The 24425-nt window shown below is 31.6% G+C and overlaps 1 protein-coding gene across 2 annotated transcripts in view; it reads left to right on the top strand.

The window, feature by feature from the left end:
• Positions 1–24425, top strand: part of LOC142332990 (transcription factor E2F5-like) — a 101322-nt gene that overhangs the window by 22927 nt on the left and 53970 nt on the right. For both annotated transcript variants that reach the window (XR_012758470.1, XM_075379754.1), the window contains exons 5-7: positions 2307–2514; positions 8733–8833; positions 20566–20753. Coding sequence is in view for 1 of the 2 variants with exons in the window: in XM_075379754.1 (XP_075235869.1) it covers positions 2307–2514; positions 8733–8833; positions 20566–20753 (497 nt within the window). In the remaining variant the exon portion in view is untranslated. The remainder of the gene's footprint in view (positions 1–2306; positions 2515–8732; positions 8834–20565; positions 20754–24425) is intronic.

The following is a 24425-nucleotide window of genomic DNA, read 5'->3' as shown; positions in this document are numbered from 1 at the left end:
TTGGTGTTGGTGTACATAATACAAAACAAGTAACCCCACAGAAAAAGTCTGAAGGTAGGAAAACTGTTCAGTTAGTACCTCCAGATTGTGAGATGTTTCCTTCTAAAAGTTATGTACAACCATGATCATATGCACTGTGTATTTTGTAATCTGTATTGCTGATAATTTTGTATACTTTTGATTTTCAAAATGAAAAATCTGTTTTAACATGTCTACTTACCAACAAACATTTATTGTATTCCCATCTTGTTACAAATAAGCCTGAGCTTATGCAGGACAGAAACAGAATTTTACTTAATTGTAATTGGGGAACTTTAATTCCTAAGTCATGGAAATTCTGCTTGTCAGCTGTAACATTAAGTTAAAGTCATGCTTTCATTACAATAATAAAAGATTTATTTCCCCGTTGTTTTTCAATACATTAACAAAACGGTTTTTAACTAAGCGATTTTTCATGTTTATTTATCAGAAATGGTCCAGTACCAGAGATTTAACTTATTTAATATTCAGTACTTTGAAAGGTTTGAATCTTAATGCAGGCTTCAGTTTGTCTTGGGCATTCTATGACCACACATAATATTTCAATAGTAAACTTCTCTATAAAAGAAATCTCTTTCAGCCTGCAGTTTCGTGTCTACTAAAATATCTTCACTGTAATCATGATTAGGCCACCAAGGGGAAATTATAACACTTAAATTTCTGACCTCTGTACATTTATTAGCCAGAGTGGAGCAGTATTTTGAATGATTGATGAAGAAACTTTTCATCTGAAAGGATTTTTCTATGGAATAATTTAAAAGCGATTAGTGTAAAATTTTATTTGATTTTTTCTTTAGTGTACTTTTTTGATTGTGTTGATGCCTCATGCCTTATAAAAAATCTTTATAAGCAGAATTATTTATAATGTGACTGGTATTTGATTATAAACAGTATAAGTAAAAATCTAGTGAAATTAATTTGTTTCATCACTGAAAAATATAATTTTTTTTAAATCTATGGTAGAATCAGAAACATACTAATATAATTGTATATTTTATTCTAATATGTTTGTGTGAATGTATGTATGTATATAAATTATCAGGTAATCTTATATGATGAATCATATTTAGTATTAGTATTTATTCCCACAGTGTAAAATATTTTTGTTGAGAAGGGCTTTTACCAATCTATTTGTGTTTACATGATTGATAGATGTATGGTTTAACCTATTTCATCAAAAACCGATTCATCGGCTTTTTATTTTTATATGACATACAAAAATAAAAGTTTATAAGTTTGTAAAGTGTTATGTGCTGATACTAACTTGTGCAATATTTACTACAATGCTTTACCCCCCCCAATAATTTACATTGCCAGGTAAGAAAGAAAGAGATGATATTTTATAGTAGTGTATATAAAATATCTCTTTAGCATCCTCATTGTAAAACAACATTGATTGAATTTTACCGTGGTGTTTAGTAATGTTTTAGTAAGTAATTCGTTATTAAAAGGTATTCTCTTTTTTCAGTAGATAACATTTAAACAACTTCATTATTAAAATTTTTTTTTTGAATGTACTATTTATTCCCATAATTCAATATTTTCATTTACTATTTAGAATAACTGAGAAGAATTTGAATATAATTTTCCTCAAGCTCAAAATAGCATTATTTTTTTAAAATAAAGTTCTTTCATTTATCACAATAAAGAGATTTAAAAAAATGTTTAACAAGATTTTTACAAAAGTTCACATTATTTTTACAAAAAGTTCAGTGTTTCATGATTTATTACCGATAAAAAATTTTCATTGAAAGAGTTAAAAATTTATTTTACTAATGCAAAATCCATGTTTTGCTTGGAGTTTTTTACATGCGTAAGACATTACATTAGTTAAGGCTATTGTGTTAACGAGAAAAAAATTCTCCTTGAAGAGTTCACTTCAGTTTTATATTTACATAACCAAAAATTACTTATGAACAAATAAAGTAGAAAACCTGTTATAAAAAGCTCTCAGATTCCACAGTTTCATCAGTAATAAAATGTATTCAGAGAGCTTTTTATATAAATTTGTAAGTTTAATTAAGCATGCTGTTTCTTATGCGTTTAATGATTTATTAATTGAACACAACAGATAACATGTTTAATAAATAGGTTTAATATTATATATAGGGTAAGTTTTTATTGATTTAATGTTTATGTTTCAATTATTATTATTATTATTATATGTTTTTGTGAGGCATTTAAGTATCCATAGAGGGTTTTCATCAGCACAGTTGTGTTTGATATAAAAAATTGACATTCTTATTTTTTATAAACAATTGTTACAGAACCTGCTCTGACCAGGTATGATACATCTCTTGGTCTATTAACAAAAAAATTTGTCAACTTATTAAAATCATCGCCCCAAGGTGTTGTTGATTTAAATGTTGCGTCAGAACGCTTAGAAGTACAAAAACGTAGAATATATGATATCACCAATGTTCTCGAAGGAATTGGTATACTTGAAAAAAAATCTAAAAATAACATTCAATGGCGGTAAGTTTTTTCATATTTTATTTACATCTTAGATAAATGTTTCCTTTTTGTAGGTCCTTTCAATAGGATCACTCCAACATATGGATCTGTAAAGATCTAATTTAATAATTATTTACTTTTATTGTTATGACTTTTCATTCTGTAGTACTACTTCATAAGATCAGTAGTAAGTTCAGTAATTTTAAAAATTACTAGAAATTAAATTAATTTTAAAATAACTGAATAAATTTTTCTGTCTGTCATATTTGATTAAAAATATTTTTATTATTTATTTATCTGTTAATTTTGATATTTATGTAATTATTGATTGATTTCAAATCATTACTTCTATAAAATGAGTATAATCAATGAGTTTAATTGATTAAATTAACTGTATTGTTATTTATCCAGAGTAATCATTATATTTTTTTAGTTCATTGTATATTCTTTGTTTTATGTAATGTTACAAGTGTGTGCAATTTTTTGTTAAATTCTATCTGATCTACCAATATTAAGATCAATAAACTCATTGCTTGTTTAACTCATAAAAAATTATCTAGGATTTCATATTGTATTATTATTATCTTTTATGACCGCATAGGATCACTTTAGTTAGTCTGTTATCCAATTCTCTTCAATGGGACTGTTTGGGTCTTGCGGTCCTCCCAATACATTTTCATACGTTCTGATCTTTGTGTCCTTTTTAGTGTTAAAAATGTTGTGTTTTTTCTTGTGCGGGTGAAGCGAGTGTTTTTGTTTAACTTTATCTTATCTGTGGTGTTTTCTGGTATAACACGAATTTCCTTCAGATTCTTTTATTCTCTGATCCATCTGAATCTTGTCTTGGTGTTTTTCAAGTCGAGATTGTACTGTACTAGCTGTTACAGAAGTCTTGAATATTAATCCTCAAGATATGTCTAATGAATCCTAGTCTCCTCTTCCTAGCACCTTATCAGTGATGGGTTCTAACTCAGTACACGACTTTACCAAGCAAAACCCATCACTGCTCGTCTTTCTGATACTTTTTATTGATGCAGGTTCTTCCAATTCTTTTGATTTTCTGGAGTCTGTTCATCCAGGTGGAAGAGTGTTTCTGCTGCAAAGTGGATTCAGGTTTTATTACTGTGTTGTAGTGTCTTAGTTTTGAGTTTCTTGATAAGCATTTTATATTGTAAGTGTATCAGGTTAATTTTCGAGCTCTAGTTAGTTTTTGTTTTTTGGATTTAGGTTTATTTCACTAAAGTTGTTTGTATTTTTTCTCCAAGATATTTAATTGGGTTACTGTTTTAATTTTATTACTGTTTATGTTTACCTTTAATCATATTAGCTAATGGAGCATAATTTCTTCTTTTCAAATGAAATTTTTAGGTCAATTTTATTTGCAATGTTTTGAAGTTCAAATATCTGTGATTTAGCTTTGTCAGTGTTGTTTGCTAGCAGTGCCAACTCCATCAGCTAAACCAAGACAATTTGTTTTGATTTTTCGCCCCACTTTTACTTATGGGGGCCTTTTTTGAGGCACTTCCTCATTACCATTTCTAGAGCATAGTTGAATAATAGCGGTGAGAGGCCCATCGCCTTAGCGCAGTCCTGTTTTGATCTCAAGTTTACTAGAGCTCGCCTCTGAATACTTTCGACTTAGGGTTTGTGAGGGTCAGAATTTTTAGTAGTTATTCTCTGTGGATGCAGTCGTAGCTTTCTTGAAATCTACAAATGTTATCGCCATGTCTGTTTCTTTTCCTGTTATTATTAGCTTGAAACTCAAGATCTGGTCTGGACAGCTCCTCCAGGGTCTGAAACGTCCCTGGTATTTTGCTCATTCTTTCTTGAGTTGTGAACCGATTCTGTTGAGGATGATTCATGAAAGAATTTTGTATGTTGTGTCTAGGAGTGAGATTCCCCTGTACTTGTTAGGATCTATTTTGTCCCCATTTTTGTGTAGCAGATGGATGATAGCCGTCTTCCAGTATTCCGGAAGTTCTTTGATCCAGATATTGTGGAGGGTAATAGGGGAGGGGGATATTGATCCAGATATTGAATTGCTATTGAGGAGGGCAATTTTTGCTTCTCTTCCTTGATGTTTCTAGATCTTTACAAAAATCTTATCTGCTGCTTTGTAATTCTTCATCTTACCCAGTACTTGGTAAACTTCTTTTACTGTGGGCGGGTTGTGTTTTCTGGTGGGGGTGTTTGTATTGAAGTTTAGAAATCTGTCGGTTATTCACAATTTAGTAGTGTGTTGAAATATTTAGCTAGGATTTCCTCGTCTTTATTGTTACAGGCCAGTTAAAAGTTCTCATTCTTTATTAGTAGGGTTGGGAGGGTTCGTATTTTTGGAGCTGATTTTTTAAGGTTTTGTAGTAGTCCCTAAACTATGTTTTATACAATTCTTCTGTTGACTTAATTGTGTCTTTATGGTGTAGTCTTTTTATTTTACTTGGGGTTCGGGTTGTTTCTTTTCTTTGTTTTACTAGATTTTGGAAGGATATTTCTGATTTTTTGGGATAGTTGAAATATCCATACTTGTAGTTTCTTTTTCGTCGCATTCATTGTTCCACCATTGATTTTTTTTTACAGGATTTTATTGGGGCTAATTCTTCTGTGATTTGTTTAAGGTTATTGACTAGATCTTAAAGTTTGTCAGTGATTGTTATTTTTTCAGTTGCTTTTTGGTAATTTTCATTCTTGATTAGTTGGGTAGGGTCCATTTTTCTTTTAGTTTTAGAGGCGTGGTTTCATTGCTTTCTTAGGTGAGTAAATTTAATTTTGACTACATAGTAATCTGAGCCTGTGTCTACTCTTGGAGGACTTTTACATTGTAAAAGTCCTTGTGGTGGTGTTTGTCTATGAAGAAATAGTCTAATTGCCATTCTCCTTTAGCATTTCAAGGTTTTGAATTTTTTAGGTTTCCTCTTGAAATATGTAGATTTTAATGTTAGGTTATGGTTTCTGCTGAGATCGACAATTGTCTTTGCATTTTTGTTTTGTTTTTTTGACACACCATTTTCTGATTATATCGCTTGGTATCTTCGTTCTCTGCCTAGTTGACCATTATAGTCTCCGATTAATTGTTTAACATGTGGTTTTTTGGAGTGTTATTTGTAGTCTGGTTGAGTAGATCCCAGAACTTTTCTGTTTCTTTACGGTTTTTTGGAGAGTAGTTTTTATTATTAGTTTGTGCATGGACGTTTATTATAGTGTAGATTTTATTAGATGCTTTAGGGTGAGTATTGAGATTCTTGTTTGGAGTTTTTGATTTTGAGGCTGACTAAAAAGCCTGTTCCAAACTCTGGGTCATTTTTCATCACTCTCTTCCCAGATATATTTTTGTAGAGCCTATATCCTTGAGATTCCCTGGTGTCCTGGTAGGTGTTTCTTATTTATTCCAGACCCATGATGGAATTTTGTTTGTAGAAGTGTAGGTGTTCTACTTCAGTCTGATTTGGACTTGTATTTTTCGTGTTCGTCTATGTAGTGAGGTGTGATTTGATGATAATTGAAGCTGTGATGTTTGTTTAGATTCAGTTCACTGAACAAATTTCCCCTGTTTGTTCCGGATATATCCAGGTGCACCTTGTGAAGGCTGAATCCGACTTTTTTTAAAGTTGTTATTTTGGAAAAAGTTATAAAGTCTGATCCTAAACATTACGCCCTTCACATTATATATAACAACAGTAAAAATAGTTAAGGTAGTTCATACTCGAAGCCAGAGATTTGCTGTAATATTAATTGTTATAAAAGTATTGTTATAGCAATTTTTAGAATTACTTCACTCTGAAAGTAAAATAAAATTATAAAAACTCATTATTAATTTTTCTATTAAAAAATGAAATATAACACTTAAATATAGATCTTTCTTTAATTTTCTATTACAGGGATTGACTATAAGAAATAGTTTTAAATAATTACTCTCCTCTATGTTTGCTATTTCTGATTTACAGAAATAGTATTTCATATCTTTAAGATATCTACAGCCAACTCGTTAAAGCTTAAGTACATCAATGATATGTTGTGGTTTGTACTTTTATCTTGAGCCTACCAAAGATGTGTTAATGAGTTTTTATATGGAAGGCTCAAAGCAGTGAAATATTTATTATGTATAATACCTCATTTAAAATGTATTAGATTGCATTTCATGTATAGTAATTTCCTCCCAGCTGTCCAAAATAATGAATCGAACAGATTGATTTCAGTTGTTTCATCAGGAAACAATTTCTTGCCCAGAAAAACAGTTGATTAAATATATATTTAAAGAGACATGTATATATATAATCTTTATTTATATATTCTAGTCTGAAATCACTAAAATTCAGATCAAAATCAACGTGGCATTAAAGAAAATCCAATTGTTTTTAACCCTTTTTTTTCAGCCTCCAGTGTTTCATAAATTATTATAATCTGATTATGTTTACATGACATCATTAAATAGTTTAACTCTATTCCAAGGTACTGGAAATAAAAGCCATGAAACAAAGCACACATTACAAAAGAATACACAGCAAGACTGGATGACAAACTTAACCACAGATATAAATTGATTTAAATACAGTATCATAATCAGTATGACACATTGATTGAAGTAGCATTCAAATGACTGGAAATTGAAGCAAAAATGTTCTGTGTTAGAACTACTGAGAAAAATAATACATATGCTTTGAGCAAAGAAATGACTGACTAGTAGTTTCATTGTTAGCAAAAAGGATCTAAAAATTGTGTTTTTATTCCATAACTTGTGGTGCAGTATAATAGATTAGAATACTGTGTGATTTAGGCGTTTGCTCTGTACATCAAATTTTGAAAGACAGTTTTGGTCCAATGCTAAAGCAAAACGTTAAATTGTACTAATGTCCACACTACTTGCCATGAAAAAATTAATTTTCTACCCTTTAGGTATGATATGCAAGATGCAGCAATAAAGTAATGAGACTAATGTGATAAAAAAAATTTTTAAGTCAGCTTTAGTGTAATCTCCTTCAAAGTATTTTCTTTCTGCTTGCACACACTTCAACATTTCTGGAATTTTGTCACAGCATTTTGAAGAACTTCTGTTTGAAAATGTTGTCCCTTCACCACCAATTTGACTCTTGGGAATAAAAAAAGTCACTCAGGGCAAGATGTGGTGAATAAGGTGGCTGTGGTATACCTCAAATGCATTTTCAGGTTAAAAACTCCTGTACAGACAATGCAGAATGAGATGGTGCATTATCATGATGAAGAATCCAACTCATACCAATGTTTGAACGGACTCAGAGGACTTGTTTTCAAAATTTTTGTAAAAATATTGAATAACTGTCTATCCAGGAGCACCCACTCTATGAACAATATCTCTGGAATCAAAAAAGCACACAAGCATGCGTTTCACTTTTGACTTTGACATGTGAGCTTTTTTTGGTTTGGGTGATACCTGATCACGATTGCAAACTTTGACGTTGTGTCTGGATCGTACTGATAGAACTAACTTTTATCACCAGTGATAACACTGTTTAATAACTCTGAGTTGATCTGTACTTGTTCCAGCAAATAAGCTGTCACATTTGTTCATGCATCTAGCTGTTGGTCTGGTGAGATTTTTCAGAACCATTTTCACATAAGTTTTTCACATGCCCAGATCTTCTGTTATTATTTGGCAGATAATCTTCGATCAGATTGTTCGATTTCACACCCCCCTGGCCATGTTGACATTTTATGGTCGTCCACTATAGTTTTAATCTTCAACATTTGTTCTGCGTTCACAAAACATTTAATGCCCATGAAAAATTTGAGCTCTTGACATAACCTCATTTTCAAAAGCCTTCTGAAGCTTACCATAGGATGTTGTATTTTACAGAGTTCAACACAAAAAGAAATGGCATACTGTTGCACACTATTTTGCAATTCCATTAGCTATGAGAGACCAAAACATGTGTTCACTTATTTCACCACTACTCAAGACAGAGGTTGTATGGATGTGCCGCTTGGAGTATTAGTGGTAGAAAGATCAAAGTCAAAGATGGAATGTCTATGAAGGCTGCAGGGTTGCTACATTTTGTATGGAAAAATCAGTCTCATTACTTTATTGTTGTTGCACCTTGTACATAAGCTTTCTTTCATTGACTCAAGAGGTGGATGTATTGACTCTGGTTTTTTAGTATAGGGTACTAACGTTTTATTAAATCTTAATTTAGAACTGTTTTTAATAAATAAATCTCAGAATATATTATGTGAAATTTTTAAATTTATAATTTTTCTTTTTCTTTCAGTAAAGGCCATGCTTTAGGAAGTACATATAATACATTACAAAAAGAAATTGAAGAGCTGGAAAATGTTGAAAAAAATTTAGATACCCTAATTAGTAATGCAGGTTAGTCGATCATGTAATATAAATTAAGTAATTTTTGCTAAATGTAGAGGTAATGTGGTTTCAGGAGGTAAAAAAAAGGCATCAAGTAATTCAGATGAATGATGAAAACATGTTCCTATATCTTTAGCTAGTGTAATATAATATTGGCACAACCTTAAAAAAGTTTAGATTTTTTGCCGAAAGCTTTTACCTACCAAGTAAAGTTTGTCTAGTGAGAATAGATGTTATATGCAATTCTTTCAGGTAGTTGCATTTACAACACCTTTTCCATTTAATTTGGTTATCATCATAACACAAAATAGGTTGAATTTACTAATGACTGCTATGAACAGAAAATGTATTTACAGTATTATCTTGACTTACATAAAAAATCCATTATATGATGTGCAAGTCGAATAAAATTACTTGTAATTCAAGGATGATTCTGAAATAAAAATGTGTTTTGTAGATAAAAGAAGTTTTACAATAAATTCTACATAATTTACTTAGAAGATAAAATAAAAGCTATGAAATGTTAAGTCATATATATATATATTTAATGAGTGTAATTGTAAGTTATTTGTGCACTACTGCAATATAAACCTAGCTGTAAATACATTACTTACAAGCGTCATTTGTAATTTCTTGGTGAATGTTTCCATCATGATTTATTGCATGTTAACAGCAGTTTTTATGGTAAATCTGCTTGTAACATGCCTTGGTGTCTTTATCTTGACAAACTACACATTTCTTTTCTTTTTATTTATCTGGATCATTTTCCAGTATGATTTCCAATTATTTATAACATCTTTCCCATTTAAGTAATAAAATTTCCGTTACGTTTGCTTTTGTTTATTTAATTAGTTCACGTTCTAGCTCTTCATTAGAGAATACTAACATATTTGCATTTGCCTTATTAACACTAGTGCACACAATATTACTTTCTTATTGATTACTTTAAAATTCGGTTCAAATGTTAAAATTCAGTTTTAACATTTAACCTTGAAAGTAGTGTTTATTTCTATAGAAATGGTACACTTTCGTAATTCAATTCTTGTTTATAACTACTTCACTATTTTTGCAAGTTCAAAATAGATCTATTAATTTTGTGTTATATTTATTAAGTTTGAAAAACTGTTTTATCGATGTATAGTAATCCCTCATTTAATGTGGTTCTCGCACAACACGGTTTGCAAATTATGGACAGATGATTTACTTAACACTATTACAGTTTCTATACAGGATTATCATAAAAGAATGGTGCAGTTTCAGTAATTCATAGAGAAGATTATAGGGAAATATCTAGATGTTATATTGGTATCCCTGAAAGCCTCCAACCCAAAAGTTTGTTTATTAGCTGTTGTAACCACGACGTCATTTCTTGTATTGTTGTTGCGGTGAGTTTAGTGAGTTACTATGTTCTCAGATAAAGACAAAGCAAAGTGTGTTTTATTGATGGCTGAATTAAAATCCGTAATTTTAGTTCAACGTGAATTCAGAAGAGATCCACCGCACAAAAATAACATAACACGTTGGTTCAAAAGATTAGAAGAAACTGGATCGGTTAAGAAACAGAAATCAACCAGCAGACCAAGTGTACCAGATGAAATGGTTGAACTAATTAGACAATCGGCAATTAGAAGTTCTGGGAAGTCCATCCCTTGTCGAAGCGTCGAATTAGGTATTCAAAAATCAACAGTTCACAAAGTTTTACTTAAAAAACTGAAATTACACGCTTATAAAATCCAGATACTGCAGGAATTGAAACCCGATGATGGTGTAAAACGTTACAATTTCGCTGTTGAAATGTTGGACAGAATAAGTGAAAACGAATCATTTTTACAGACGAAGCTACATTCCATGCGAATGGATGAGTTAGCAGACACAATTCACGAATATGCTGCTCTGAAAACCCACACGCAATTATCGAGAAACAACGCGATTCTCCTAAAGTTAATGTTTGCTGTGGTGTGATGAAAAATCATGTAATAGGGCCTTATTGCTTTGCTGAAAAAACAATTAATGGAGTTGTGTTTCTTGACATGTTAACCGATTATTGCTTTCCTCAGCCGGATGAACTCGAAAACATTCAAGTTCATTTCCAACAAGATGGTGCTCCCTCGCACTTCAATGCATCGGTCACAGACGCTTTGAACAAAAAATTTGGAGATCGATGGATAGGCCGGCAAGGACCATACTTTGGCCTCCAAGGAGTCCAGACCTGATACCTTGCGATTTTTTCTTGTGGGGGTACATCAAAAGCGTTGCTTATACGCAAAAACTTTGCGACCTAAACCGCTTAAAAAATAGGATTAATGAAACAATGACAACCATTAACGAAGAAATGTTAACTAATGTTTGGAGAGAAGTTGAGTATTGTTTGGACATTTGTCGAGCGACTAAGGTCGCACATATTGAAATTTATTAATTATGTAAAAAAAATGTTTGAGACGACAAATTTGAAAAATAAAAAACAAACTGTAAGTAATTATGTTTTAATTTAAACCATGTTCAAAACCGCACCATTCTTTTATGATAACCCTGTATAATGTGGTTTACAAATTCTTTTAATTCTACAATCTATATTAGGGGAATTAGTATTTATCTTATGTGTGTATATATATATATTTTTTTTTTTTTTTTCATTCATTCATTTTTTTTTTGTAATAATCCTTTGCACTCAAAACATTTTTTGATCTCATAGACCAGGAACTCGAAGCAATAATCAGAATACACTCAGTTAAAATAAACAATTCAATATAGGCTGATGTAATATTTCACTGTCATTGTACCAAGTACTTGTTGATTGCAGAGTTAAATGTATATATATATATATAATATCTGCAGATTTTTATGTATAGAAATTCCCATGACTTCAAATTTCTATGAATTCATGAAATTACCTTTTATAGTTGTGTGTAAATATTTTTATTTTTACAATGCTGATGCAGATTTTATAACTATTTTTACATAGATCCAATTGATTACTGAAGTAATTTGTATAATAAATTTTCCACTCACATTAGAAGGGGAGGGGTTTTCCAATATGGATGAAGACAAAATTATTGAATTAATTGAAAAGAAAAGTAAATGAGGAGGAACTGTTGTAATAGTTAGATGATGCTAAACCTAATGCAAATGACTATGATAATGTCAAAGATTCTGATTGTGATAAGACCATGAAAGAATTTGGTTGCAAAATATTAGCAGAAAGTCTAAGTTCACCAAGAAAATAGCAAGCTTTTTTTTTTTACAGTAAACAATCCCTTGATAAGAGCATTCTAAAAATATTTACAAGGAAATTGGATATTTGTTAAGGACAATAATAATCAAAAATTGCAGCACAGCGGTAAGCAGTCTTATTACTGATTTCTTGATATCTAAACCAGCCGAAATGTCATAATAATCCTACAAATGATGAACGAGTAATTTCAAGTGAAAACTTACAGCCACTGCTAAATAAAAATAAAGACCTTCAAAAGTTTTATTCTTAAAGACAGCGATGGGGATTAAAAGTGTTTGTTTTCTCTGTATTATGTACATGGGTAAATGGGATTTTTATTCTTGAGCGTCTGCGGTTGATAGGACTGGGCCCATGCTTCTAGTATGCTTGGGTGGAGTATAATGACCCCACCCAAGCATACATCACTCCTCTCCCCAGAGCCAGCCATTCCACACTCCCAATCAATACATCAGTAATGCTCTATAGAGGTGCACCCCTCTACTGCGCAACGCATAATTATAAAATATTTTGCTCGTGAAAGAGTTCAAGTGACGGAAATTTTCTGAGAGATTGACTGCACAGTTTGGGGACCAAACATTGTCAAGGACTAGTGTGTTTGCCTGGCATTAAGAGTTCAAGGAAGGACGAGAACAAGTTGAAAATTAGGAACACGATCACCATCCTTGGACCAGCATTACAGATGAAAACATTCATGCGGTTTGAGACATTCGATGGATGAGAGTATCCAGAATTGCAGAACAGGTCTGAATAAGTTATGGAAGCTGTCATTCCACACTCCCAATCAATACATCAGTAATGCTCTATAGAGGTGCACCCCTCTACTGCGCAACGCATAATTATAAAATATTTTGCTCGTGAAAGAGTTCAAGTGACGGAAATTTTCTGAGAGATTGACTGCACAGTTTGGGGACCAAACATTGTCAAGGACTAGTGTGTTTGCCTGGCATTAAGAGTTCAAGGAAGGACGAGAACAAGTTGAAAATTAGGAACACGATCACCATCCTTGGACCAGCATTACAGATGAAAACATTCATGCGGTTTGAGACATTCGATGGATGAGAGTATCCAGAATTGCAGAACAGGTCTGAATAAGTTATGGAAGCTGTCAAGCAATCATCACAAACGACCTACAGTTCCGTAAAGTGTGGGCCAGATGGGTCCCTCACCTTTTGACTGCTGATCAGAAGTTGAGATATTTGGAGGTCTGTCAGATGTTTATAGCAAGGTTTGCAAAAGAAGGTTATGCATATTTGAGTCAGATCGCCACCTGCAATGAAACGGTCCTCAGCTACACTCCCTAGTCGTGAAACAAGCCAATATGGCAAAGTGGCAGAGGAAAGGGGAGGCAGCCCCAGTGAAAACCAAGACTTGACTGTCAGCTGGCAAGGTTCTTTTAACCATTTTTTTGACCGGCTAGGTATTTTGCTCATTGAATTTTTGCGTGAGCGATGCACAGACAATGTTGCTTTCTACTGCGAGCTGTTGAATATGGTGAAGGCTGCACATCGCACAAAATATGAAACCAAACAGTTCAAGAGGCCATCCTCCTCCATTACAACACCAGGCCCCATACCAGGTCTAACGGTCTCAAAACTTGAAGAAATGCACTTCAACTCAACTTGTAGGTCCCTACAGCATGGACCTATCGCCCTGCAATTTTCATTTGTTTGGGCCACTTAAAAAAGCTCTAGGAGGGCAACGATTTGAAGATGACGAGGGCGTGAAGGAATGGGATTCGTGCATAATTAGCTTTTGACACAACCAGCTTTATTCTACGATGCTACGATAAAAAAAACCTTCCTTTTTGCTGGGAAAAATGTATTTATAAAACATGAAACTATGTAGGAAAATAAATTATATTTGCTTTTTATTTTTCAATAAATAATTTTTTTTAAAAATAAAATCCCGCTTATATTTGATTTACCTTAATATGTATAATGAAATACAAGTACAATTTATAATTTTATATATTAAGTTTTTTTATGTGTTCTTAAGTTACATGATTTATCTGATGTAAATAAAAAATTTTCTTATTACATATTTTGTTTTGTTTTTGTAATTAATACCAAAAAAGGCTTCGGAACCTAACCCCTTTTTTATATACAGTGTGGGTCTCGTATAACACAAAGTTTCTGTGGAACCAATTAACCACATTAAACAATGGATTATTGTATGTATCCAGTTGTACGTATACTATATACCATAATATATGCATATAATAACAGTATATATGTAAACAGTAATTACATACAATATTACTGTATGTGATTATTTATATTTTTGTGTACAGTTTTTATGTTTGTATTATATAAATTACATTCATTTCTTTTATTTGTAAAGTGAAGGTGAATTTAAGGTTAAATAAAAGAAAGTGAGATTTAGTAATAATGAAACTAATAATAATAATATAGATTTCCTGGAGATTTCACTTTTGCTATCTTTGACTGACTCAAATTATGATATTATACAGAACTATTTTCTATGGTAATGTACCAACAGTCAGAATTTTTGTCCTTATAATGAATATGTTGAAAATCATACATTTAGAACAAAGTATTTCCACCTAAGGAAAAACCTTAGAAAAGCTTAAATTTGTTACACAAGTGATGTTCTTTAGTAAGAACACCCCAAGCTGACATAAGTCTTCTATCATAAAATTTTAATTTATTTTTTACACACTCAAATATTCTGAAATTTTAAATAAGTAACCACAAAAATATGCTCTAGAAAATGTACATCTCACTTTTGTATATTTCTTATCCTGGCGCTACAGCCCAGTGTGGGCTTTGTCCACTTCCAGACTTCCCTTCTCTTTTCGCCTCTCTCCAACTTCTAACTCCCATTGCTGTCAGATCCTTCGTTACATCCTGGAGCCAGTGCATTCTTGGGCTGTTTCCTTCTAATTCTATCTATTCCTCCATGTATTATTCCTGGTTGCTATCTCTGTTGTGTCATGCTCTCCATATGACCCAGTTAACCAGTTCTTCAGTTCTATAATTTTTCATGAAGAATTATAGTAGTTATATTATTTTATATTATAGTATAACCATTATATACTAATAATTATATTATATAGTATTAGTATATATTATTATACAGTGATTATAGTGGTTATACTATATTTTGTCCTTGCTGTATTCCCTCTATTTCTTCATTCCTTCTAATCTTCCATTTTCCTTCTTCAAAAACAGGTTCACATGTTCTCATTAAATATTATTATTAACTTAGCATGGCAAAGTATGCACAGTTGCCAAGCATAATTATTCTTTTAATTTCCATGGGCACTTTATTGTCATTTTATTTCTGTTCCCCAGTATGTGAAATTTCTTGCATTTTCAAAGATGTCTACCCCAATTTTCACTCCATTATCCTGTCCTCTTGCTCTTGCACTGTTTATTGTCAGATAGTTGGTTTTTCCTTTGTTTGTTTCCAATCCAACCTTTTTTGTCTCCTATATTTCTATAAATGTCTCCTTCATTTCTCGCTACCAGGACAATATCATCCGCATACATCTGTATTTGTATCATTCTGTTTATGATACGTTCTCTCATATCAGTGTTCTCCAATGCGTTTTGAAGCACCACATTAAAGAGCCTAACTTTCTCCCCTATGCCAAACTCCACATGTTTTTCATCATTCATTACCATACCTACACTATTGTACATGGTCATTTTCACCAAATTTTTGGGAATACCGTAACTCTCTAGAGCATTTAATACTAAAAGTCGGCAAATAACAAATGTAAACTTATGTCGTATTCATAGTACTTCTCTGTGGTTTGCCGTAGCACAAATATTGATCTATTGTACCTCAACCAGGCCTAAATTTGTACTGGTATTCTCCAACTCTTCCTTCCACCAAAGTGCTTAATCTATTCATCTGGACTCAACAGAAGACTTTGTAGGCTACATCCAAGAGAGTAATCCCTCAGTAATTGCTACAGATCAATTTATCACCTTTCTTGTATAAAGGGCACACCAATCCTTTCCTCCAGTCTCTTGACATCTCTTCCCTCTAAATCATCAGAATCAGTGTGTATCCATCTTGCCAATTCCTCTCCTCCATATTTCAACATTTCTGCCATCACTGAATCCTCACCAGCTGGCTTTTCATTTTTCAATTTCTTCAAAGGTAGGCTGTGGCACTTCATGAGTTGTATGGTACTCTGGTATCCAGTCTTTTGTGTTCTGGGTACTTTTTCTGGATATTCAGCCTCATCACCTTCGTTTCCTCTGCTATTATTTTTCCAACCTGACTTTTATTTTCGTTTTGTTTATTGATATGATGACATATGTAAAAGGTATTATTTTTAATTTTATTTCTCATTGTTTGTTAATATTGGTATTCTCATAGAATTGAATGGTATGATCTCACTAAATATATTTAAAAAAAGTTGATTAGTATAGTAATAATAATATTATATAATACGTGAAATTGCATTTAGAGTAGTTCTCCGGTTAATATTATTGAATAGTATGAAATTTTGCATTTTGTTAAAAACTTCAGTTTTCTGTTGAGAAATAAAATATCTAACTAACATTATTGCGTTAGATGCCTTTCGACCAAATTCATAGGTCCATCATCAAAATGACAAATAAAAATGATTTATCTATGATTTAAAATAATATTACACATTTTTTTTAAAAACTTTCTTTATACTTTTTACTTATACATTAATCAAATTATTATCATACATTCCATGACTTTAATTAATTTGGATTTGAAACCCTGCATAGCCGTTTTGCAGATTTTTTTTTTTTTGTCTTCAGTCATTTGACTGGTTTGATGCAGCTCTCCAAGATTCCCTATCTAGTGCTAGTCGTTTCATTTCAGTATACCCTCTACATCCTACATCCCTAACAATTTGTTTTACGTATTCCAAACGTGGCCTGCCTACACAATTTTTCCCTTCTACCTGTCCTTCCAAAATTAAAGCGACTATTCCAGGATGCCTTAGTATGTGGCCTATAAGTCTGTCTCTTCTTTTAACTATATTTTTCCAAATGCTTCTTTCTTCATCTATTTGCCGCAATACCTCCTCATTTGTCACTTTATCCACCCATCTGATTTTTAACATTTTCCTATAGCACCACATTTCAAAAGCTTCTAACCTTTTCTTCTCAGATACTCAGATTGTCCAAGTTTCACTTCCATATAAAGCAACACTCCAAACATACACTTTCAAAAATCTTTTCCTGACATTTAAATTAATTTTTGATGTAAACAACTTATATTTCTTACTGAAGGCTCGTTTAGCTTGTGCTATTCGGCATTTTATATCGCTCCTGCTTTGTCCATCTTTAGTAATTCTACTTCCCAAATAACAAAATTCTTCTACCTCCATAATCTTTTCTCCTCCTATTTTCACATTCAGTAGTCCATCTTTGTTATTTCTACTACATTTCATTACTTTTGTTTTGTTCTTGTTTATTTTCATGCGATAGTTCTTGCGTAGGACTTCATCTATGCCATTCATTGTTTCTTCTAAATCCTTTTTATTCTTGGCTAGAATTACTATATCATCAGCAAATCGTAGCATCTTTATCTTTTCACCTTGTACTGTTACTCCGAATCTAAATTGTTCTTTAACATCATTAACTGCTAGTTCCATGTAAAGATTAAAAAGTAACGGAGACAGGGAACACCCTTGCAGATTTAGCAATTTTTTACATCCTCATTTTTAATTTCCACCCTTAATTTGTTCCCATGTGGGGAGATGTTTGCAAAAGTAATGGTGGAATACTGTATTGTCACCCAATCTTAACAATTGTGCAAAATTTCATCTATAGGCAATATCAGGAAGTATGTTAAATTATTACACCTGCACCCTTAATTTACCACCGTACTGGGGGGATGTTTGCAAAAGTAATGGTAGAATATTGTATTGTCACCCGATCTTAGTAACTGTGCAAAATTTCATCAGTCGGAAATGTCAGGAGCTATGTTAAATTAAGAATGTAAGATTTGAGGACAAACATGGAAAAAAAATTGAAAAAAACATTGTGAGTTAAAATAAAGCTAGTAAAAATAACACTTATTGGTCTACAGTTTAGCAATAAAAATTTATACTCTGTCATTTTCAAGAGAAGAAATACTAAAGAACATAAAATTTGGAATACTTGTAAAATATTTTAGTTGTGATGATCCCTAATATGCAAAATTATGGATCATCAAGGTTTGTATTTATGTCTTGTTAATCTTGACTGTTCAGTCTAATCAATTTCTAGGAGAGGAGGTAAAATAATTTACCCACATGGCTGAAGACGCATATCTACACTAGATTGATATATAAGAACATAATTCAATAATGATATTAAATATGCTGTATCACTTTTTATTTTTATTAATATCATGTTTAATGAAACTAATTAAGAAGCTTTTTCTATATCTCATGAAGATAGGAAATAGTTTCAGGATGAGTTTTGGTAAAAATAAAAAAGGTGATATTATTAACGTAGCTCAATGATAAAATGAGTACATAAAACTCTTAGGGAAAAGTTTTTGATGGTTTTTTTTATGAATAAAAAATTAATTGCGTAAAAATCAATAAAAAGTAATGTAAACAACAAAAATAAATTTTAAACGCATTAATTCCTAGATGTTTGTTGTATGTATATGTTTTTAAATGCACATTAAATGAGATTGCAGAAATTTCAGGCTTATTCAATTTATATTCTGTAAAAACTGACAACAGATTTACATTATTTCTATTAAATTAACAATTTAAATCTCAATTAAATTAAAAATATAAACTGAAGCATAGCAATGTCCTTTTTGGTTGAAGTTTATCATTTAAAGGAGTTCTACCAGGACAATTTAAATGATTTTTGTATTGTTCAAAACTTTTTCTTTTGGGACATTTTCTCAAAAGGTTTGTTGAATTGTTGTCAATGCTTCCTGTTCCCACTTAAAAATTAAATAGATCAGTTGATTTCAAAATCAAGAGTTCTAAGGTTCAAATCCTAGTAAAGGAATTTACTTTTATATGGATTTGAATACTAGATTGTGGATACCGGTATTCTTTGGTGGTTAGATTTCAGTTAACCACACATCTCAGGAATGGTCAACCTGAGACTGTACAAGTACATTTACATTCATTCATATCATCTTTCATCCTCTGAAGTAATACCAGGAGGTTCTGGAGGCTAAAGGTACCCAACAGTAACAACTTATTTTAAGAAAACCAATTAATAAAATATAATATTTTTTTTTAATAAACACAGCAACTCACTAAGTTAATATAGGTTAGTCAAGTTCAATGTGTGCATCTTTTGTAGCTTGGCAGACATTTAGAGTATAATCTAACACACAAGTATTAGGAGAATCTGTGGCATTGTTAGACTAATAGCTTCAACAATTCTGTTTTATCATCCAAGTCTCAAACATTTCTTTGGTACATACAACTTGTAATAAATAATCAAGCAACAGAGTATATAGAGATCTAGGTGGCCTTGCAGTTAGATCTGATCCAACATTCGGGGAAAGTTGTTCAAGAGTGTTGTAACATCTCATTGAAAGTGTAGTGGAGCAGCACCATCTTGTTGGAAACTGAACTGCAAGAATCTAAGGAACAACAAAGTTCTCAAGCATGTTGAGGTATGTGTATCTTATCACAGTGGGCTCCATGGAAAAAACTGATGATACCATTTATGTGCAGTCTTAAACGGACATTGACTTTGGGTGTTTCTTTTTCTATTTTCAATTATTGTATGGGGATTTTCCGTACCCCAAATTCGACAATTGTATCTGTTAACTTTCCCACATGTATGAGAGGTTGCCTCGTCACTAAATAACAACGTACGAAAATAAACAGTGGAACGAGGAATTTGCAGTTTGTAACTAGCCCACCTAATTGACTTTCCAGGATTGGCAGTAAATGCTTCATACACAATCAAGTCTCATCACAAACTTTAGATGATTTACAGTTTGTGAAACCAAGCTTACAGTCTCTCTTAGTCATAACCCGCTGATAAATAGACTTGGATGTAGGAAAATCTATATTCCATTCATTTCATTTCATACGCGTGTAACAGCATGATTGAAATTCTGCTAACCAAAGTACTTGAACCTTCTGTTGTGTAGTCAACATCTCAACTAACTGAAATCGCATTTTGAGTTGGGTTTTCTGTGAATGTGTATTCTGCTGACCTTGAGTGCAAACAAATCTATTTCCTGTTGATTGACCCTTCATTTAAGAGATTACAACAAGCGGTTTTCTAAATATAGGCCATTACTTTTGGATACTGTTAGCCTCAACATCCTATTAGAGTGATCGTGTTTGTTTCTTCTATAGTATTTTATTTTTTAATCCAGATAAAGTCAAAGATCTAAAGCATTACTAAAAGAGACATTTTTTTAAATGTAGAATGAATGAAAAATATTTTTTTTTTATACCTTTCTAGAGTGATATATGTACACCATACTTATCATTATTAAAAATAAAAAATTATTTAAAACATTAACTTTTTTTAATAAATTGTTTATCTGAATTTTTTTTTTCTTTACATAGAATGTGACTTGCGCCAAATGAATGAACAGAAGAGGTATGCGTATATAACATACCAAGATCTACGCTCAGTACCTGAATATAATTCTCAAACTGTAATGGTTATTAAAGCTCCTCCCGAGTCTAAACTACATGTACCTTTGCCTTCTAAACAACCGCAGTCAACAGCTGATTATTCATCTGAAAAAACGGTAATCATTTCCTTTTTTTATACCTCTTTTTTAACTAAAACAATAATTGAATTTAAATATATTACTGAATGAATATGTAAGTATAATAATAAATGTTCTAATATAAATAGTATATTTGATTTGAATTTTAATTTCACAACAATTTTGAATTTTTATGAATAAGACAAAACTTTTTTTAGAAACAATAAAAAACATTTTTTCGATTTCATTATTTTTTTAATATGTATTTTCTGGATTTACAATCGCATACTTTCAACATTTTCTCTAAATTTCTTAAATGCCGTTTTACAAATTGATATAATAAACGTACCATTATTTTTAAAAGATATTTAACCCAAAAATAATTGAGTGGATTTTTATGTGCTTCATTGCATTTTGATACAAATCTAAGCACCTCTGTCTTTCATAATCATCATAGGAATGCTGCAATAAAATATTTCTTATGCAATCTTGTAGAAGGCTTTTTCCATCGCACAATTATTTGAGGTGTAACAACATGCATTAATGTGCGTCAATATAATATGACATAATGAATAGAACTTATGGTATCCACAATAATTGATGTGTTGATTCTGGGGTTCGGTAACTGATGCAATGGTCTGCAAAGGAAGAGAGAAACACAGAGTGCTACAATATGGTACAATCCTGTCCCATGTGATGGATTTCTTTGCATATTCTTTCACAAGAAGGAATTATTTGCCCAAACTGGGCAAAGTGACAAAGGCAGTGACTTCACACAGTAAAGGAAATCAGCATAAGATATGGAATTCTCAGCCTTCACTGAAAATGTTTTATCTCCCAGTTATACTTCAACTTAGCAAACTAAAACTTTCATCAACAGTTGTGGGAATGGTGGTTGTGTTGCATTTCTGTTCTTTGCCTGTATCTTCCGATCAGAGTAATAGTATTTCAGCAGGAAATGGTACATTTGAATCCTCTATTTCGTGTACGCAAAATGACAACACAATTACTTCTTGTTAAAGACTTTGTTTTTAAGTTGGAAGAGATTATGTGGATTCTCAATATTGTACAGAATAAGTTATCCTTAAGTTCAAGTGAAGATAGTGATGCAGCTTTTAAAATGTTTTCTGATAAATGCGTGGCATCAAAATTCCAGCTTGGAGCTACTAAATGCTCTTTTGTCACTAATCATGTCATTGCACCGTACTTGGATGTCGTTCTGCAAATACATTAAAATAATAATGACAAAGCATTTTTCAAGTAAATGTTAATGTTTGTTTTCTATACAAAATAAGGTGTTCTGGTCTAGTTTTCTTATCTGTTTTACTTTTAGTCGCAGTGACTTTAGTTTTCCTCTAGGTTGTGATTATACATATATTCTTTCTTAATTTGAAGTTGTGTTTCACAGTACTTTTATGCAAACCAAGTTATTAAATATTGTTTTTTGTTTATTTTGCAAAATAATGTTGGATAGTTGTTTTTTTTAGCAATCTTAAGTGCAAGTCAGTTATTTTTAAAAGTTGCTTAAGTTTGTTTTTATTTACTATCTGTGTTACTTTTAGTTACATAAGATGTTCATTTTTATGCAAAAAACATATTAAATACAATTTTTTTTTTTTTTTTTTTGTATATTTTGCAGTGTAATTTACTGAAACAATTTATCACAAAAAGTAGTCTAATTTTAAATGTATATTGTAAAAAAAAACCATTAAAAAATAAGCTTTAAAAATGAATATCATAATAAAAAATAAAAAAAGGTGTGAGTTGGACATCTATGGCGATGGTGGAAGGTGCAAAAAAAAAAATCTATTTATTTTGCGGTGTAAATGGCAATAGCATCACATTATGAGAGTCAGGAAATCTTTACTGAAGGTCAATAAAAGTTAGGAAAAGCGAATCTTAAAATTCAGCGGGAACCTTGTACAACAGCAACTTATGTTCCAAACCAAATTTATATTTACCTACTCCAACGCCTATCTTAAATCCTCCTTAATTAAAAATTTGTATTTCAAGCTAGCATTGTTGCTTTTGGGACGGATAAAATATTGCCAGAATCCTCTCACCCACTTAAGTCATTTTTTGTTTTGTATAAAAATGTTAAATCCATACATATTGTCACATGCTCTTCAGTATTGTAAGCACTCGGGTCAGTCTCATTTAGATGTAGCTGTTTCTTTTACTTCAATGTATGACATAATATATTATTACATTTAGATATCAGATATTCAATGGATTTTTTTTTTTTGAAACTGACTTTTGTCTTTTTATAATATGTTAATGTATACCCAGTGTGGATTTCATTCAGGTCAAATGTGGTTTCAGAATTAAGTTTGCGTAGTGTTTAATCAGCAGATACTGTATGAAGGTGGTGATTTGTATAAATAATATTGGTCAACATAAAATTTGGAACTGAAGAAAGGTATTCCATATAGTATTTTATATGCTGAATCTGAATATGTATTCCAAAACAACCCATCATGTAACGTTCTTAATTTACAACTGCTTAAATTTATTTGTTCCATCCTTCGTGAAACAAACAATACAAATAAGTTAGTACATCTGTATGTTTGCTTATTCACGCCTGATATGTATTGTGATGCATGCTGTAGACCTTATATTTGATTCGTAACAGTCAAATGATGTCGGTTCATGTCAAGCCAGACATGTCTGCGAGTCAAGTAATGAAATAATTCAACGTGATAAAATTTTCTTCAGCATGAGTTCAGCTCTTGGTATGACTTGCTGTGTTCTTTAGTTGTGTTACTGGTTTCATCATACACATATTATAAAGATTGTTTCATAAGTGATGCCAACTTTTGGTATTTTATTGAGCATCAAGTTTTGTTAAGTTGTGTGTGTTTCATCCTGTGTTTTATTGCATTCCATGGCAAAACAATTTTATGAAGTATTTTAAGAAATTTAGTATTAAAAATTTACAAGTGCTATGTTAAACTAACCCAGTGGTTAAAAGGAAGAAAAGAGCATTTGCATTTTGGCATACCTATGATTTGGCAAGAGCCTACTAACAATTATGATGACTGCCATTTTTGCTTGACAAATGGTACTGGTTTCAATTTGAACAATAAAAGCAGTATCGCATACCCAAATATTCATTCAGCTGTATGACCAGTACTTCATGATATTGATTTATCGATTCCAATTGCTCCAACTTCCTGGAAAAAAATTTCTGATTCCCAGAAGCCTCAACCAATGAATCCTCAACTTCAATAGATATTAATTACATTCCAGAAGAACCAAATACTGAACCTCGCCTCATCGCACAAGCAGAACTGAGCGACCTAATTTGTGACTTGTATTTGTCGAAACAACATGCAGAACTCATATGATTTCACATCTTAAAGAATGGAATTTATTAAACAAGGATACTAAAATTTCACTATATGGAAATCGAAATGAAAATTTACTGAAATACTGTAGAAAAGATGGTTTAATTTTTTCCTTCAATGATGTTAGGAAGCTAATGTCTGAACTGGACATTGAATATGTTATTCATGATCGATGTTTATAGATTCATCAAAAAGAAGCTTAAAGGCAGTGTTTTTGCATAACTAGAATACATTTTCCTCTATACCAGTAGCACATGCTATAGGAATGAAAGAAACATAAGAGATTATGTCAAAAATTTTAAAAGCTATTAAGTATGATGGCAAATCATTGCTAACTTGAAAGTGATAGTGCTTCTCAGTCTCC

The sequence above is a fragment of the Lycorma delicatula genome, chromosome 12 (assembly GCF_047948215.1).
Source record: "Lycorma delicatula isolate Av1 chromosome 12, ASM4794821v1, whole genome shotgun sequence".
NCBI classification, from domain to species: Eukaryota; Metazoa; Arthropoda; class Insecta; order Hemiptera; family Fulgoridae; genus Lycorma; species Lycorma delicatula.
This window is presented reverse-complemented; position numbering and strand designations above follow the sequence as displayed.